General features: G+C 36.4%; 1 protein-coding gene across 1 annotated transcript in view; it reads left to right on the top strand.

Moving 5' to 3' along the window:
- SLC35D1 (solute carrier family 35 member D1) overlaps window positions 1-19,268 on the top strand; it is a 45,010-nt gene that overhangs the window by 7,960 nt on the left and 17,782 nt on the right. The window contains exons 8-10 of the mRNA XM_019732211.3: window positions 622-714; window positions 15,969-16,036; window positions 17,428-17,506. Of these exons, the coding sequence (XP_019587770.3) occupies window positions 622-714; window positions 15,969-16,036; window positions 17,428-17,506 (240 nt within the window). The remainder of the gene's footprint in view (window positions 1-621; window positions 715-15,968; window positions 16,037-17,427; window positions 17,507-19,268) is intronic.

Raw genomic sequence — 19,268 nt, 5'->3', positions numbered from 1 at the left:
GGAAAGAACCATAGAACACGTGGTTACAACTAGACACAGTATGTTTTGGGAGTTGTAGATATAGTAATCTTACTTTTCAATGTACTTCACATATACATTTTCAGAAATAACTTCACTGGGAAGTTATGTCTGTCTGTGTTGGTCTAGGTGTGAGTCTGTGTGTCTGGGTCTGTCCATCCATCTCTTAAATGGCACTCACTCTGTTATGGTTATAAAAAGCCCAAGACTAGCTTGATGACTTTTGATTAAATTCTGGAAAGGAAAGGGCTTCACTGATGTGTTTATAGAAATGTGCATATGTGTTAAATATAACCTCTTTTCTAGTTACTATTTTGAGGCAACTGGTTGATGTCACTTTTATTTCTCTGATCTTAAGCATTCAAGGAATTTATTTGAAATAAATTTAAAAATTTATAGGTTTGCTTTTTTTTCTTTTGAAAGCTTAGATTATTTTTTTATGTTTGAAAACTTCTGACTTGACTAATTTGCTGTGTATATTGTGGGGGAGGTTTTGTGTGTGTGTGTGTGTGTGTGTGTGTGTAATGGGGTGGTATTTTGCATAGGGTTGTGTATATCTCTCTGCTAGAATCAAATGAAACACCTAATCATTTACTATCCTAGGAGCTGGGAAAATATGGTCTGCTCTATTACAATGCACTGTTCATGATTCTGCCCACCCTGGCCATTGCATATTTTACAGGAGATGCACAAAAGGTAGGATTTTCTACCTATGGTTTAATGGCTTATGTTTTTGAATTGTATTAGTATTTATAACCAAGAGATAAACTATAGGGTTGTTAAGTAATATGCTTATTAAGTGACCAAAACATGAGCATTTACTTTTTAGGTTGCTAATATGCTACCTTTGTTCTTGCATATGTATTGGATAGTACTAAAATGGCTTAAACTACCTCTTGCTGTCAACATAAAAATAGTGCATGCCAACTAGTGCCTTTCTCTTATGTGCCAGAAGGGTGGAGGAAGGGAATTTTTACATTACTACTAAACTACAAAATAGGAATCATAGCAAACTATCTCTGAGAAACAAAAAGTCCTGAAATAGTAGAATTCTTCAAACTTAACCAAAATGCTAGGCATCTCTAGAAGCTCTCTGTTTTGGTGTACAGTTGTAATCCTCGTTTTAAATCCCAAGCTGGTTTTTTCCCTCAGGAGATATTTTGCACTATGTGGTGACTTAACCATGTAAACAATATAATAGTTTACTCATTTTCTGCAAATGTTTAGCTAAATAAATCCAGAATAGAGTAACAAAATAAATTCGGACGAGAATTGTTCTCTGAAACAAGTCGATGTTCATAGGGAAAAATGGGTACCGTTTTGTTAGAATTCACAAAATTTTGTCAACTACGTAAGTGGAAATCTAGACTTTTCCCAAGGATTTCTGTACCAAGAAATCGATTCTTCTAATGATTCCCTTGGCTAGTGGTTTCTTCAGAATAAATATGTTGGTTATTTATTCTAATAACAGTGACAATTCCCACAAATCAGTGGGATCTGAAATAAAGAACAGGTTTTTGGAAGTAGTTAGACTGTTAAAAAGTTGAATCAAAGGTAGAAGAAGGCTGATTGTTTATAAAGCTGGTTTTTCCCCCCTCCCAAGAATTTTCATTTAAAAAACTGGCATAGATCATCTTGAATGTGTGTAAATGTTTTAGTGAACTGTGACCTGGCTGCCAGCCAGTCTAAAAATGACACCAAAGTAGGAAATGGACCTATTGCTCTTACTAATAGAGTGTTGAATAAGTATTTTGTGGCTGTGAAAAAAGTGGGAAAAGAAACTAACACTTATTGACTCCCTATTATGTGCTAGTCACTTTATCTGTGTAATATAGTCCCCGTAACAGCTCTAGAAAGTTTGAATTATCTCTATTTTGCCAGTGTGGAAATAGAGATAGAGGTTCAGAGAAACTAAGTAACTAGCCCAACATCACACTGTCGATGGATAGTAGAGTCAGAATTTAAACCCAAGCCTGACTCCAAAGGCCATAGTCTTTCCACAGTGTTTTGCCTCTCTCTAGCAGACAGTCTCTAACAGAAGCACCCCTCACTCTTTAGCTTTGGGGCAAGAATATAATATAAAGTAACCAGGGCCCTCATGGCAGCGCAGATGATTCCAAATATTGAGGCCAATCTGTACAGGAGAAAGTTAGAAGAATTAATATGGATAGGTTATTCTACAGACTTGGCAAACATGGAATTTTCATTAACTTGAAACTTTTACTAGTAGCTACTTGAAAAAAATTGTACCAAAGGAGAAATTTCATTCCAGAGTGACTATCATTTAACTGGAAGTTACCTGCCAGGTTGTACGTAGCATAATTCATGCATATTTAAAAGTTCCGTAACACACATTCAATTTGAAATGCTTCAGTATAATTAAGAATGTTTACTCATTGTGGAAAAATTACTTTACCACCTATATTAGAATGAGATTTAAATTTTCCTCTTACTCTTTTTTTTTAAGCAGATGAGTGAAATTTGAGTAATCTTTTTTCTTTTCCAATGAAAATGCCAGGCAAAGGTCAAGAAAGGTTTATTTTGGAAGTATGATATTTTTTAGTTCATCTAAATACTTTTAAGTGGGATGATAAACTAATTATGGAAACTGGACTCATTGTTTTGTAATCAAACCCCATCAGTATTTCGGGTTTCAAATGTTTGTTCATTCTCACTCTTACTATTAATTAGTTTGGTTTTTATAACGTTATTGGGGTATACATGGGCATGTTAACTGGCAGTATCACAGTCTCATGCTCCTTTTCTTACCACTCTCCTTAACATGCTCTCCCTCTAACATTCTCACATGGTTAGTTACTAAGTACAATTGTGTGTCTCACAGTGTTAGGCTCACGTGATAAGAAAAAAGATTAATCAGGTGGTTATTTTTGCCCTTGAGGGCCATACAGTGTTCTTGGGGCGCACACCTGTCAACATCAGAGCAATAAACTATTACAGGTTTTGTGGGAGAAATACTTTGGATGCATTGTGGGATACAAAATGGGAAGTGGGTCAGGTCTGTCTCCTTGTTGGAGATGGAATGTCTTACTGAGCTTTGCCTACACACGAAATTAAAATATAAGTGATATGAATAATCAATGTTGTTTTGGTAGGTTATGAATTAAATTTGAAACTGAGGAAGTGAGAATTCTAAGTTTGACTCTGTTCCTAAATTCCTTGTGTGCGACATTTCACTACAATTTCATTTTAAGTTCAATTCTGATTAGTATTTCTGAGCATCTTCCTAGTGCAAAGAAAGCCCTGTGTTAAGTTCTCTGGGGAATACATGAGAAATGTGACATAGTCCCTGCCACAGAAGGAAGACATTTTTCTCGCTACAGAGATGGTGTAAGATTGAACACCAAATTGCATGCCCACCAATCAGTACCATAAGTGTTTAAGTTAGGAAGAAATGGATGTGGGTTGAATATCAAGATTGGCTTTTGAGAGGAGATAGGGCTTGGCAACTTTATCCACCAAATGTAGCAAGTAATGCTAACCTGTTCTAGGTATTGTTGTTGAGATACAACTTAGAAAGGTGGTTGAGTGGTTTGCTTTTATAAACCAGCATAGAAACAATGGTTGGAAGCCACAGACAGCATAACGTGTTCAAGAGGTATTCTACAAGAGATTGCCGTTTATTTATTCCACTGGAAAAGTCACTTTCATAGTTAGTAGTCAGTGGGCTGTTTTAAGTCTTGGCAAAAAGGGTTCACATTACAGGGCAGGGTATGTGGCAGGATTTCAGGTAAGAGTTTTCTAGTAAGTCAGGTTCATTTTCAGTGTGCCTTTTAGACTTGCGCTTTTTCTCCAAAATATGTATACCCATAAGTGGACACTCATGTATGTGCATGTATTTTAAAAAATAGTGGATACCTTTTTATGTGACAGTTTTTATTTAAATAAAGCTTTTCCATATTAACAATGTGGGCCTACTTCTGGCCTTTAGTAATACACTGCCTGTAGGGTATGATGCCTTGTACCTGACAAGGTGCTTTGACATAAATTATTTTTTCGGATACTCATTGTATACCTGTGAGGTAGGTTGTTGTCTATAGAGGAGGTTCAGGACATGTTAAGCTTGCACAATGGCAGAATTTAGAACTAGAACCTGTCTATCTGACTCTAGATAGAGCCCTTGTTGTTTGCCTGATTACATCTATCTCCCAAAGCCATTTGCTGCCTCCCTGACTTATATTTTCACCCTGTTTGGGACTCACACAGGGCTTTCGTACAGAGCAACCCTTGTTATTACTTAATTGTTACAAATACAAATATTTCTTTCATTCATTGAATATTTATTTATTGAGTGCTTATTATTTATTTATTGAGTGCAGGGTCTCTGTTGCCTTTAGTGTGAATAATCTGCGTACCACAGAGGCACATCTTGGGGTGACTCGTTTTGAACCCCTGCAAGTCTAACAGGAATGGGAGGGAGACTTTTCACTATTTATCTTCTTACATTTCTTCGATTGTAGAAGTATGTGAATGTATTTTAAATTATATTTTATAAAAGGAATAAGAAAAAGATAAAGTTTTTCTATAAATAATGATTATCTTGCAATGAATCCTAGATTTTAAAATAACTGGGGAAGGTGGGACAAATTAATTTGTTCTCATTATTTGGAGTTGAAGACTCTTGACCCAGGATGCAAATTGAAGCAAAATCAGATCCAAATTATTTTTCTCCAAATCCCACTGTTAACCTTAGTAGACAGCGGAGGGAAAACTTCCTTTGTTAGACAGGAATCCAATAAGAGGGCTCTGAAAGGTCAGCTCCCAGGGAGGCAGGAGTTACACAGAGCAGTTGATGAGGCTGACACTGCCTTTAAGCAAGAATTGAAGGCCAAGGAAGAAAAATCTAAATTACCATAAAAATTGAAAGAGAGGATCCAACTGAACAACTCATTCCACTGAACGCATAATACAAGTCATTGGCAAAGCATTCTGAGAAACCAAATCTCTCTCTCTCTCTCTCTGATTTTTTAACAAGGTTATTCAAGGTTCTCAAAGTCCTGGGTTTACTAGAAACCAAGGAACTGATATTTCAACATTTAAAAAAAACAAACATGTTTTCTAACTTTAAAAGATTCTCCCTTCTTAAAAAAGCGCTGTATCATGTGAAAGCCAGCTTACTTTTAATAAAAGATATCTAGTTAACATAGATAAAGGCCACGCAAGCATCAGATGACTAATGACTTTCCAGTGTCAGTTAGGACAGACTGTGTTTGTTTAAACTTGTTAGTTGCTGCTTCCAAAAGGGAATGTTTGCAGCACAAAGCTAGTGATTCAGAGTCACGGGAATTGGACCCTGGCTTTCTGACAGCACACCCTGCTAGGTGTTCTCCTGTAGGGGTAGAAGAACAGACCCCTTGCTGTAGGTCTCACAAGGCCAGTAGTGTAGGCAGTGGTACATTGTATAATGTCTTCATTATATCACTGGTTAAATTACATGGCTCAGATGAGTTTTACAGGAAAAGTTGCTGTACAAATCATCTACTTGGAGGTGTTTCTTACTAAGCATTGCTGAGTAAATAATGAGGAATTTTTAGGCTGCGGGTTTTGCCTGTCTAGAGTTCTTCATCATTTCTGGGTGACACTGTGGACCAAACAGACTGATTTCTCAAACCCTGAATTATTCTTTCCACACAGAGATGGGTCCCTTCTGCTTTCTGGTCCTTGGTATTCCCATACGTAAAACAAGAAGGTTGGGTCACTTATTTTTTACTTATGAATGACTAGCTCTTTCTCTTGGCCTGTATATTGTTTGACAAAGTAATGTTTTTAACCATTCTCCCCTTTGATGATATGCCTTTTCCAAATAAGAGTAAGTGACCTGTTGGTAAACTGGAGTGTGTAGTTTTGTTGTGATACATAGGTTTTCCATAGGTGGCAGAGCCTAGTGAGCAGAGGTAGTGAGCATATCTGGGTTCTGATTCCTTGTCTGAGCGAGGGCCCAGAGGCAGAGCAGGAGTTGTGGCAAATGGTTACAGTCGGTACTGCAGAGAATAGGGTGGGTAACCCAGGACCGCTGGGTCCATGAACTTGTCTAACTTTCCCAAGCTACGAAGGGAGCCATGCAGATCCTTTGCACCACTGACATTATCTTCTACTTTAGCAACTTTCCTAGCAGTTTACTTTCTCAGATAAGGATTCAGTTTTTTCTACATAGTTTTTTTGGGGGAAATAATTTTCAAACTAGAATTGTATCAACCTTTTTCTTTACCAGGAAGTCCAAAGACCAAGTGGTTTGTTTATTTTTAGACTTTCTACTCAGTAGGGAGGTATCAAAAATACGTAAGAAAATGTCTCAGTCATGATTTGAATTTTATTTCAAATCTCAAGTAAATAGTCAACTCTGCTTAGCAGATTTTCTTGGGGGTGAGAATGGTTGCATCAAAGACTCAAGTGCACATTGAAATTACTCCATGCTTCTCACTGCATTAGGGGTGGTGAATTGATGCTGATATTATACTGTGCTCATTGCAGTATTGCCAAGTAGTCACACCACTTTGTAGCTAAGCCTAGACATAGCTCAGACTGTTCACCAAGACAGTATCCAGACAGCCACAATCGGTCAATGACAGCCGGTACATAAGACAAATCTGATTGTGTTCCTGAACTAGATTTTATTGATTGTGTTATTGATTATGCCGTGTTAGTGCCTAATCTTACTTAGATACTCCCTTTCTCTCTTAATGTCCTTAATCAAAGCAACTAAGGAACACATTTTTTGCATTAAACTTTTTTTTCCCAACTATTTTTACTTAAATAAGTCTTATTCAAACCAAATGCCTAGTGTTAGGAAGCCCATCTAACCCATTTGTCCACTGATTATGCCACATTCTTTTCATGCCTGTGGTGGTATTAGCCTGTGGCATTACATTACACCACCGGCACCTATAGAACCAGAGACTTTATTCAAAACAGAAGGAAAGCCTAAGCAAGCATCTTTGTATGTTCAGTCTGCAAGCACAGCTACCACTCAGCCAAGATTGAAGATTGCAGGCCTGTGACAGCCCATCTAGTTCTGTGTGACACAGAATGACCAAGCACATAGTTTTCTTCACAGTGACTATTAGCTTTCTCTAGAGGCAGAAGTTTTGTTTTGTTTTTAATTGTGTTTTTTTTTTCCTGTTCACTGTGCCTTTTACCTTAGGGAAAAGAAAAATTCATTTGCAAATCTTATGATTGAGCGATAACAGTGGTGGAAGTTTAAGTGAACAATAATCTCTTCAATACAAAATATGTACATTTTGTATACATTTAAAGTGTCTGCATTTCATTCTCTCTTTTGGTTCTCACTTTTCTATAATTGAAATACAGGTAGAGGCTTAGAGAGGTTAAAAGTCTATGATGGCGTCACAGACAATTAAGGGAAGAATTAGAATTAGAACTCCCACTTTTTGACTCAGTGATCCAATTAAAAACAACCACGTGGAGCGATCTAGGAGGAAAAATTCAGAACATACTGCCTTGCCTTTGGTTTTCCCCAGTACAGATAGAAAGATGATAGGTTATGGAGCTAAATGGGCACTGACTAGCTGGATAATTGTGTGAAAGTTACTTAACATTTCTGAGCCTGAAACATAATAGGCACTTAATAAGCAATAGCTTTTGGGGGAATATAATCAATAATGTCATAAAGATTTTGTAGGGTGTCAGATGGGCACTTGTCTTATTAGGGAGACCACTTCGTGGGCCGTGTAGATACCCGACCACTGCACTGCACCCCTGAAGCTGAAGCTGAATAATACTGAATGTCAACTATAATTTAATATATATAGTCACAGGATGTGGAGTTCAGCATAGGGAATAGAGTCAATGGAATTGTAACAAGTACATACGATGTCAGAGGGTAGTAGATTAGGGGAGGGGGATTATCACTTTGTGAGTGGTGTAAATGTCTAACTAGTACATTGTTTTATATACCTGAAACTAATAAAACAAATAGCAATAGCTTTCACTTTTTTTTATTTTTTTTTTATGGTAGGGAGAGTGGACTCATTGTACTGTTAGGGTCATATTTATCCTATACTTTCAGATGATTCCTGCTTGTTCTGTTGCAGCCAGAGATCCATTCCTGTGGCAAAGCAGAGGAATGCAATAGGCTGTTTATGCTATAGGCTGGCTTTCTCCAGAGGCAGGCCGAGTACATAGGAAAGAGAATTATTTTTCTGTTTTTCAATTTTATGTAAATGGAATCATGTCCATGAGATTCATTTTAATATTATACAGATATAGTTATTATGGTCCAAAGGGGACTGTGCAGTATATATTTGAGGAATTTTTCTGAATAACATGTAATGCTCAGTGTATAGAATCTTGGGCTTGGAGATACAGACTCAAGTCCATTTTGTATTAGCTGTGTTACCTAAAGTAAGTCACTCATTGTCTTCTGGGGATAACAAGTCTTGGCCTTTCCACCTCACAGGCTTGTCGTGGCAATCAAATGACATGATGTATGCAGAAGCACTTTGTAAATTATAAAGCATTCCACAAACATAAGGCAGTACTTCTTAATTGCCACAGTTTGTTCCTTCATTATTAGCAAACCCAACTAAACCATCTTCAGCTTGGTGCCTTCACCGAGGCCTGTCATGGGCCTGGCACGTGGTTGGGACTTGGTAAATGTCAAATTGTATATTTAGATTAGAGAAGATATTTAGAGCTAGAGGAGGGAAGGAGCTCAGGTGTATGGAGAGGTTTATTTGGGTCTTTGCCAAATAACTGCTTACTTTCCACTCCTAGTTCACTGATAAACAAAAATTATAAGTAATTTTTAAAAGTGTATATGAAATAATTGACATGGTTTGTTGAACTAGACCTCCTTCATGTCAGGCATTGTATCCATGTTGTTTTTAATTCTGATAACCCTGCAACATAAGACTTATTATTCCTCTTTTTATATATGTGGAAACTAATGTTCAGAGAATCATCATGGTCCAACACACCAGCTTATTAATGACTTTGGGGTAAAAGAGTAGCTTATCCAGGGAAGGAAGATAATTTAGAGTTGAGGAAAATTCTTAGGTCTGAGATTTCTTTTATGTGATCCAGCTTGAGTGAAATAATGTCTCTGCTTATCAGGCTGATCTGTCACTCATAGAACTGGAAGAAGCCTTAATATGCATCCATATAACCTCCCTCACAGAAGCTAAGTCTGGCACAATGAAGCAGTGGTGACGTGGCCCAAGATACTGGGCTCCTGAATCCCGGTGCACTGTTTTTTTTAAGTACAGTGGCTTTTCTGGCAGGGCACTGGTAATCCTCCTGAAGATACTTCCAGTGTCCACTTGATGGTTTGCTGGGTTATGTCTTGTCTCTTCAAAGGAAAAAAAAATTAAGCTTAGTGCAAAAACTGATGAATTGTATGCTGGTAAAATGATCTTTGACCATTATAAGAGAATTTTAAATTACCGTATTTTGCTATGTATAATGTGTACTTTTTTTGCCCAAATTTGTGAGGGAAAAATAGGGATGCGTATTATACGTGGGTAGTACTAATTCCGTATCAATATAAATGTTTTCAGTTATTTTATTTATGCTCGTGAGTTAAAAGTGTAACTTTCAAAATCAATAATCATATCCCTATGCAAAATAATACCCTGGAATACGATCATCGGTTTTGTTTAACTTACAACAAACTTAGAGCCACGAAGAGTTCTTGGCCTTCAGTGATGCGTAAATAACATAAATTTGTTACCGGTACATAAAATTTTTTGTACCTTGTATCTATTCTTGTGTTTTGTAATTATTTGTTACATAAAATTTCTTGTACCATATATGTTTAAAAATAAATGCTAAAATTCCTTTAAAATTCAAAAAACAAGTACCTAAATATAAACAAATAAAAATTTGAATTAAAACAAAATATTTTTTTCCCTGAAAGTTTGGGCCAAAAATATGGGTGTACATCATACACGGCAAAATATGGCACACAGATTTAATGTGAAATAGGAAATCTATTTAGTAGCAGATAAAAGTAGGTATGTGGGTCTATTAAAGAGAAAAGTTTGACTCATCTGCTGTAGAAAATGATGCTGAGCCACAGATCATGGATGTTTAATCCACCTCAGTTTTGTGCCTAACACTTCCAAGTGCTTGGAGCTGTGCAGAAATGACATATGACATAGTCCCTGCTCTCACAGAATTTATAGTCTGGTGTCCTGAGTCCTAGGTCTGTGCTTTATTGCGCTTTAATGTTTTTCCATCAGAGAAGAGGTTGTTTTTACAGGTATGAAAGACCATAGCATGAGACTGTGTGCATGAATTCTTTTTATTGTAACTGAGATGAAATTCTTAAAAAAGACAAGCTACCAAATTTCACTCAAGAAGAAATACATAGCATGGGTAGCCTTATTCTATTAAATAATTAAATTGCTATTCAAAGAAATTAAAAGCCCTAATTAATAGGGCTGTTTAGTCCTATTTCTATTAAAGAAATTAAATTTGTAGTTAAAAACTTTCCCAAAAAGAAAATTCCAGACCCTGATCACTTCACTGGCGAACTCTACAAGATGTTTAAGGAAGAAATAATGCCAATTCTATATAAATTCTTCCAGGACATAGAAAAGGACAGAACATTTCCCAATTGATTTTTATGAGGCCAGCATACTCTCTACCAATAGCTGACAAAAAAATTACAGGGGGAAAAAATAAACTATAGTCCCCCCCAAAAAATTCCAGCAATATTAAAAAGATACTATGCCATGACTAAGTGGTGTTTATCTCAGGAATTAAGGTTATTTTAATAACAATACTTGAAAATCAGTCAGTGCAATTCACCATATTAACAAGAGTAAAACATAACCGTGTCAATATATGGAGAAAACATATTTGTCAAAACTTGATACCCATTTATATATGAGTTTAAAATTCTCAGCAAACTAGGAAAAAAAGGGAGCTTTCTCAATCTAATAAAGGACGTACACCAAAAAAAAATTTATTGTTAACATAATGTTGGAAGACCGAATATCTCTTCATTAAGATTGAGAATAAGGTGGGGATGTCTGCCCTTATATAGTGCTCTAGTCAACATTATACTAGAGGACCTCGTCAGTGCAGTAAGGTAAGAATGAGTTTAAAGTCATAGATTAGAAAGGAAGAAGTAAAAATGTGTTTATAAAAAACATGATCACATATGTAGAAAATCCTAAAGACTCTAGAAAAGAGTAATTAGAACTAATTAGTGTAGGAAAGTTGTAAGACACAGGGTCAGTATATAAAAATCAAATGTACTTCCAGTACACCAGAAATGAACACTTGGAAACTAGGTAAATAATAGCATTTATAATAGCTTCAAAATTATGAAATACTCAGGGAAAAATTCAACAAAATATTTTGATAACCATACACTGAAAACAAACTACAAAATAGTACTGAAAAAACTTTTAAAACGCCTAAATTATTTTTATATTTATGAATTGAATTGAATTTTATGTTTATGAATTGAAAGACTGATATTGTTACTCAATTCATCTCAAATTGATCTATAGATTCAACACAGTCCCAATCCCATAGCAGGATTTTTTGTAGAAATTGATAAGCTGATTTTAAAATTTGTATGGAATTGCAAAGGACTTAGCATAGTCAAGTCAGTTTTGAAAAAGAACAATGTTGGAGGATTTATCCTACTTGATTGCAAGACTTTTTATAAAGCTACAATAATCCAGACAGTGTAGGTATTGGGTTAAGGGTAGATACCGATCAGTGGAACAGAGCAGAGAATCAAGAAATAGAAACAGAGCATGTGGTCAATTGTTTTTGTCAAAGGTACCACAGTAAATCAGTGAGGAAAGGATAATCTCTTCAACAAATGGTGCTGGAACAATTTGACATCTATGTACAAAAAAATTTAACCTTGACCCTTACCTCAAGAAATACACAAAAATTAACTTGGAAAGTATTATGAGTTACGTTGTATCTCCTTCCCATTCATATGCTGGAAACCCTACAGCCAGTACCTCGGAACGTTACCGTGTTTGGAAATATGGTCATTGCGGATATAATTAGTTACGATGAAATCATACTGTAGTTGGGTCGACCCCTAATCCAATATCACTGATATCTTTATAAAAAGGAGAAATTTGTACACAGACAGTCACATAGGGAGACTGCCATGTGAACATGAAGTCAGACATTAGGGTGATGCCTCCAGGAGCTAAGGAACACCAGAGATTGCCAGCAACTCACCAGAAGCTAGGGGAGAGGCCTAGAACAGATTCTCTCACAGCTCTCAGAAGGAATCAACCGTGCTAACACCTTGATCTGGGACTTCTAGCATCTGTAACTAAGGAATTTCATTTCTGGTGTTTAAGTCACTCAGTTTGCGGTACTTTGTTATAGCATCCCTTGCAGTTAATACAGAAAGGACCATAGACCTTAGCATAGAGCTAAAGCTATTAAAACTAGGAGAAAGTCTTTGTGACTTTGGGTTAGAACCAGGTTTCATAGAAAAGTCATAAAAGGAAGAATTATAAAAGACAAAATTGATAAATTAGACTACAATCAAAATTATTTTTTTTTCAAAAGGCACTGTTGGGAAAATGAAAAGGCAAGCCACAGACTGGGAGAAAATACTTGCATAATCATATGTATTTGATTAAGGACTTGAATCCAGAATATATATATTTTTAAAAATGCTTTTACAACTCAGTAATAAGAAGACAAATAACTTGAATAAAATTTGGAAAAAAATTGGGCAGCATTTCACCAAAGAAGCAATGCTGATGGCAAATAAGCACATTAAAAGATGTTCCACCTCATTGGTCATTAGAGAAATGCAAATTAAAATTAACAGTGAGATATCATTTATTTACTAGAGTTGTCTCAAACACAGAGGGTGCCAAAAAAATGTATACACATTTTAAGAAAGGAAAAAACTGTATTAAAATTGTAATACTCAATATAAACTGATAACAAAAGATGAATACAAGTCACGTGTATACATTTTTTTGGCACCCCCAGTAGTTCCAAGTGTTAGAACGTAGGGCAGTGGGAACTCGCATACAGTGTTGGTGGGAATACAAAGTCCAGCTACTTTGGAAAACAGTTTAAGTTTCTTATAATGCTAAAGATATATTTACTAAAAGAACCAGCCATCCCATTTTCTAGGTATTTACCCAAGATAAATAAAAACATGTCCACAGAGAGACTTGTATTCAAAGGTTCAGTACAGCTTTATTCATAACAAGTAGTCATGGAAACAACCCAGATAAATGTCTATTGACTGGTGATTGTCGTAGAGCCATAAGATGGAATACTAATCAGGAATAAAGATGAGTGAATTACTGATACAACAGCATGAATGAATCTCTCAAGCATTATGCTGTATGAAAGAAGCCAGACGTAAAAGAGTATATAGTATGCAATCCCATGTATGTGAAATTGTTGAATAGCAAAACTTTGGTGACATACAAGTAAAGTAGATATAAGATTGCCAGGGGCTATAAATGAGGGGAGGGGATTGACTGTAAAGGAGCAGGAGGAAATTTTTAGGGTGGTAAATGTTTTTCCCCCAGCTTTAATGAGATATAATTGACATATATTGTGTAAGTTTAAAGTGTACAACATAGATTTGATACACTTATATAGTGCAAAATGATTGCCATGGTAGCGTTAGTTAATACTTCCATCACATCACATAATTGCCATTTCTTTTTTGTGGTATGAACACTCCAGGTCTACTCTCAGGATCTTTCAAGTATACAGTACAGTATTGTTAACTATAATATTATGCTATACATTAAATCCTCGGAACTTACTTATTTTGTAACTGGAAGTGTGTATGTAGCCTTTGACTAACATCTTCCCATCCCTCAGCCCCTGACAACCACAATTCATTCTACTCTCTGTTTCTCTGAGTTTTACTTTTTTAGATTCCACATATAGGTGAGATCATAAAGTATTTGTCTTTCTCTGTCTGACTTGTGTCACTTTGCATAATGCCTTCAAGGTCCATTCTTGCTATTACAAATTGCCGGAAGAATTTGTAGAAAAAAATCCTTTTTTCTTACGGCTAAATAATATTCCTGGGTGTGTGTGTAACATCTTTATTCATTCTTGGATGGACTCCTAGGATGTTTCCATTATTTTGGCTATTGTAAATAATGCCTTAATGAGCATGGAAGTGCAGTGTCTTTTTGAGATCCTGATTTCATTTCCTTTGGCTATATAACCAAAGTAGAATTCCTGGATCATATAGTAGTTCTATTTTTAATTTTTTGAGGATCCTCCATACTGTTTTTCCATAGCGGCTGTAACAATGTACACCTACCAGCAGTGTATGAGGGTTCCCTTGTACCTTGCCAGTACTTGTTATCTCTTGCCTTTTTGACAATAGTCATTCTAACAGGTGTAAAGTGATATCTTATTGCGCTTTTGATTTGCATTTCCCTGATGATTAGTAATGTTGAGCACCTTTTCATGTACCTGTTGTCCATTTGTATATCTTTAGAAAAATGATCAGTTCCTCTGTCCACTTTTTTAATCAGGTTGTTTGTTTTTTTGATGTTGAGTTATGTGAGTTTCTTACAAATTTTGGATATTAATCCTTTGTCAGATATGTGGTTTGCAAATATTTTTTCCCATTCATTAAGTTGCCTTCTTATTTTGTGTATTGTTTCTTTTACTGTGCAGAAACTATTTAGTTTGATGTATTCCTTCTTATTTATTTTTGCTTTTGTTGTTTGTGTTTTTGGTGTCATATCCAGAAAAAATGTTGTCAAGACCAATGTCATGTTTTCCCTGTTTTCTTCTAGGAGTTTTATGGTTTTAGGCCGAAATTTCTTTATCATGATTATAATGGTGATTACGTGACTATATACATTTGTCAAAACTCATTGAATTATACAATTAAAATTGGTGAACTTTATTTTTGATATATTATACCTCAACAAAGAAATAGCCATGAATAAACAATGTCTACCGCCTGTCAAGTACTAGGAATATGACTAGATAAACATGATGTTGGTCCTCCCCCCAGTAAACTCCCACCCTGTAGACACGGCGTAGAAAGACTTACAGTTCCCAGAGAGAAGAGCCTTGTAGAGAAGTGTATCTGCTGAGGCACAAAGGAAGGAGTTCTTGATCAGGGAAAGCCCCACAAAGGAGCTGCTCGACCTTTAGTTTGATGGGTGAACGCGAGTAAGATAAATGGTGAAGAGAAGGGCATTGCAGGCAAAGGCATGTGAGTATGAAACTGCATGTTATGTTTTGCAAACTGCAAGGAGCCCAGTACTGCCAGAGCCTGGAGTTGTGAGATTCATGTCAAAGTGGCAAGAGTTGAAGCTGGACAAGTTGGCAGAGAGGCAAAAGGTGGAATGTTTCTTGGATTTACTTATCAAACTCATAGTATAAGAAAAAATACGGACTTGAGAGGGAAACTCTCCTTTTTGGGTAAGAGATGAGATGACCAACATGCTCATTCAGGTCCCCCCATTCCTTTGCTTTGGGCTTAAAAACAAAACAACAACAAAAACCTTGCTTTTACAATCAGCTATTTTAAAAGAGTAGTTCTTCCTAGACAGACCTCAGCTGAATTCGTGTCACTAAGGCGGTACTTGAGATTTCACATGTTACAGTGAGGAAATATGTTTTAATGTTTTAGGAAGCCTTTAATCCTAGTCTCTGGGAGAACTGCTGAGGTTTGCCGGATGTGGCTTGTGCCCTCAAGCAAATACCAGTTTCTTTGTATCAACAGGGAGAAGTACAAAATCTCCCTCACATTACTTTATCGAAAGGAGACAACCTTCTGAAACTGCTTATCGGTTCAACACCATATATATATATATATATATATATATATATATATATATATATATATATATATATATATATATATATATGAAATTCTTGAACATCTCTATCTCTGAGTGATGCGGGGAAAGGTATGTATGCGTATGTATGAGGGCCTGCTCTAAAATCGAATGCTTTCTCATGTATTACAGGCAATGGATTTTGAAGGCTGGGCTGACACCCTCTTTCTTCTGCAGTTCACCCTCTCTTGTGTGATGGGGTAAGCCTTTGCCGCCATATTAGCGGATAGTTTTCCTAGAGAAATGTGTTCTAGGGTCCTTTTGCCTCATTCCTCAGTATCCTGTTCTGTCTCTTGAGTGTTATCAATTTAAGATAATTAAACCTTCAGATTCAGGTGGTTCGATAGCCCCTGGGAATGTGCCCTCAGGGCAACTAAACTGATACCAAAGTCTTGCTTAGAAGGATGGAGAAAAACGAATATTTATCCATTAACCTAGTATGTGATAAGCGCCATTATATTTCAACATTATTTTTCACCATTATGTTTCATGCATTATTTTATTTTATTTCTACATTGACCAGTTGGCAGATATTGTTGTCCCTTTACCTATGAGAAAGCAGGATCAGAACTAAAGTAAATTGTCTAGGTTTGCACAATTGGTAGATGGTAGTAGCAGCCCTTGAATTTGGGGCTGGTTGACTCCCCACTACCAGGTGTCTGTCTTTTAGAAGAGTATATGGAGAAGGCTAGAGGGTACCTGCAAATGTGCCTCTTCTCTGCACCTCCATATTTCCCTAATGCATTTTTTTCCCCAACCAGTCAGTTCAGTTGATATTTATGACAGGATCTTACTCATGCTAGGTACATAGTGAGTGGGTGCTTCAAAATTAAGTTGACATGGCACCTTAGTACTGAGTACTTAGTACTCAGAAGCCTCGTTGTAAATCTGGGAGTTCCACCTGCTGCCACTTAGTTATTAAGTGAGCCTCTTAAAGTAGTTCTAATTTGTTTTTCTTCCATCCTTAAGAATCTCTCTTGCCTTCACCCTGGTCCAGAGGTCATATGGTCCTAATAGGAGGTACACACCTGAACCAGGGTCTGTGAGCACAGAGCTTTTTGTCTGGATTAGGTGAATTAGCAGGAATATGATCCAAACAGAATACTCATGATTATGAATGATTGTTTCAAGGTGTCGGTGAAGGTAACTGGGAAAAATGCCTGGTCAGTAAATGGACATATGTTTCTTTTTAATGATTTTTTGCAAGTCTGAAGCTGCAGTGAAAGCAGCAGTAACGTAGCGAAAACTCAGTGACTATTGTGTTTCCCTGAAAATAAGACCTAGCCAGACCATCAGCGCTAATGCATCTTTTGGAGCAAAAATTAATATAAGACCTGGTTTTATTTTACTATAAGACCGGGTCTTTAATATAATATAAATAATATAAATATAATATAATACCGGGTCTTACATTAATTTTTGCTCCAAAAGACGCATTAGAACTGATGGTCCGGCTAGGTCTTATTTTCAGGGATACAGGGTAGAATGTGCTACAGAATGGCCAAAACTGATTGTTTCTCTTGGCTAGAGATTATTATAAAGTAAGCAACTGAATCTTGCTTACAAGATATCTTTTCCGTCTCCATTCCAGGTTTATCTTAATGTATGCCACGGTACTCTGCACTCAGTATAATTCTGCTCTGACAACTACAATAGTTGGCTGTATTAAGGTGAGCTGAGAAAATACTGTTATCTTTTGGGTACCTGCTTTATTTGAAAATTGTTCCTCTAAAATAAGTCTGGTTATAGCCTTAAGCCCCATAATCCATATTTCCTCACATATTCTTTTGACAAATTGTGATGGTTTCTGAAACAATCTTTAAGAACTCAGGGAGGGCACAATCTACTTTCAGGCAACTTAGTTCCGAGAAGTATGGAAATAGGAGAATATGTCATCTAAGAGTAGAGGAAGAACTAGGCCTGTTTCTGATAGGGCAGATGACTAGCTCAGTAGCCAGAGGCCTGTCCCTTTAACCCCTAATGAGAACTGTTCTCTGCTTCACGGAATTCTGGCTGTTTTGCAGGGGAAGGATGCCTGCCAGAAACTAATCAAGAGAGTTTTCCTATGCCTGAGCCAAACCTTAAATGGCCCACTTTTAAAAGCTGTGTCTGACATTTCCAGTGATGTCATTTCCTCCTGATCCATTTTATTTGAGGGAGGATGGTTTGTCTTCCGCCAGAAGAGCCAAGTTGACTTGAATATTGGACTGAAGTTAGTGGCTTTAAGCCTGAGGCCTCTTTCATCTGACTTTATGATTCTAGTGCTTTGAGATCCAAGAGGCCACAGCATGACTGAATTCCAAATGAATTAGCAAGGTAGGCTGGCTTTCTAACACCCGTAAAACAGAGAGGTAGGTCCTCAATCATTTGGGGAAAAGAGTACAGTTGCCCTTGGAACTTCCTTTCTGATGTCCCATTTGTCACTACCATGTTTCCCCGAAAATAAGACCTAGCCAGACCATCAGCTCTAATGCATCTTTTGGAGCAAAAATTAGTATAAGATCCGGTATTACATTATACCCGGTTTTCTATTATATTATGTAAGACCCGGTCTTATATTGTATTATATTATACCCAGTTTTATATTATACCCAGTATATTATTATACCCAGTATATTATATTATGTAAAACCCGGTATTATATTATATTGTATTATTATATTACATTATACCCGGTCTTATATTATGTAATATATATTATATTATGTAAGACCTGGTCTTATATTATATTATTATATTATACCCAATATATTATATAAGACCCAGTCTTATATTATATAATATTATACCCAGTTTGATATTATACCCAGTATATTATATTATACCCAGTATATTTTATTTTGTAAGACCTGGTATTATATTATATTATACCTGGTCTTATAATAAAATAAGACTGGGTCTTATACTAATTTTTGCTCCAAAAGACGCATTGGAGCTGATGGTCCGGCTAGGTCTTATTTTCGGGGAAACACGGTAGTGAGGGAAGGGGTTGCAGAGGTGAAGTTTTTATTGCTCTCCTATGTTTCCCATTGCACCCCCAATGGAGTGGTGTCCACCCGACCTTATTTTAGAAACTAAAACTGCCAGGGTTGCCAAAAAAATATACATATTTTAAGAGATGTTATCTATGTATTACTTTTTGAAGTTGAATTGAATTGCGGTAGCAATGTGTAGTATGATGTTCGCTCAAAAGATGGCGTTAATTAAATCAATGGTAGTCTCATTCATTGTATTACAATTTTAATAGTTTCTTCCTTTCTTAAAATGTGTATACATTTTTTTGGCACCCTCTGTATATTTGGGTTTAAACTTCAGAAGGTCTGTGACTTCGGATCATGGAATTTGAGTGTTTAGTGGGAATAGAATTCTAAATTAAGCTATAACAAGTCAGTTGTGTCAATTCCCTCTCTGAATTGAAAGGCCTGGACTGGC

Source organism: Rhinolophus sinicus, chromosome 14, assembly GCF_057876585.1.
Source record: "Rhinolophus sinicus isolate RSI-liver-muscle chromosome 14, RSI-T2T, whole genome shotgun sequence".
Classification (NCBI taxonomy): Eukaryota; Metazoa; Chordata; class Mammalia; order Chiroptera; family Rhinolophidae; genus Rhinolophus; species Rhinolophus sinicus.
This window is presented reverse-complemented; position numbering and strand designations above follow the sequence as displayed.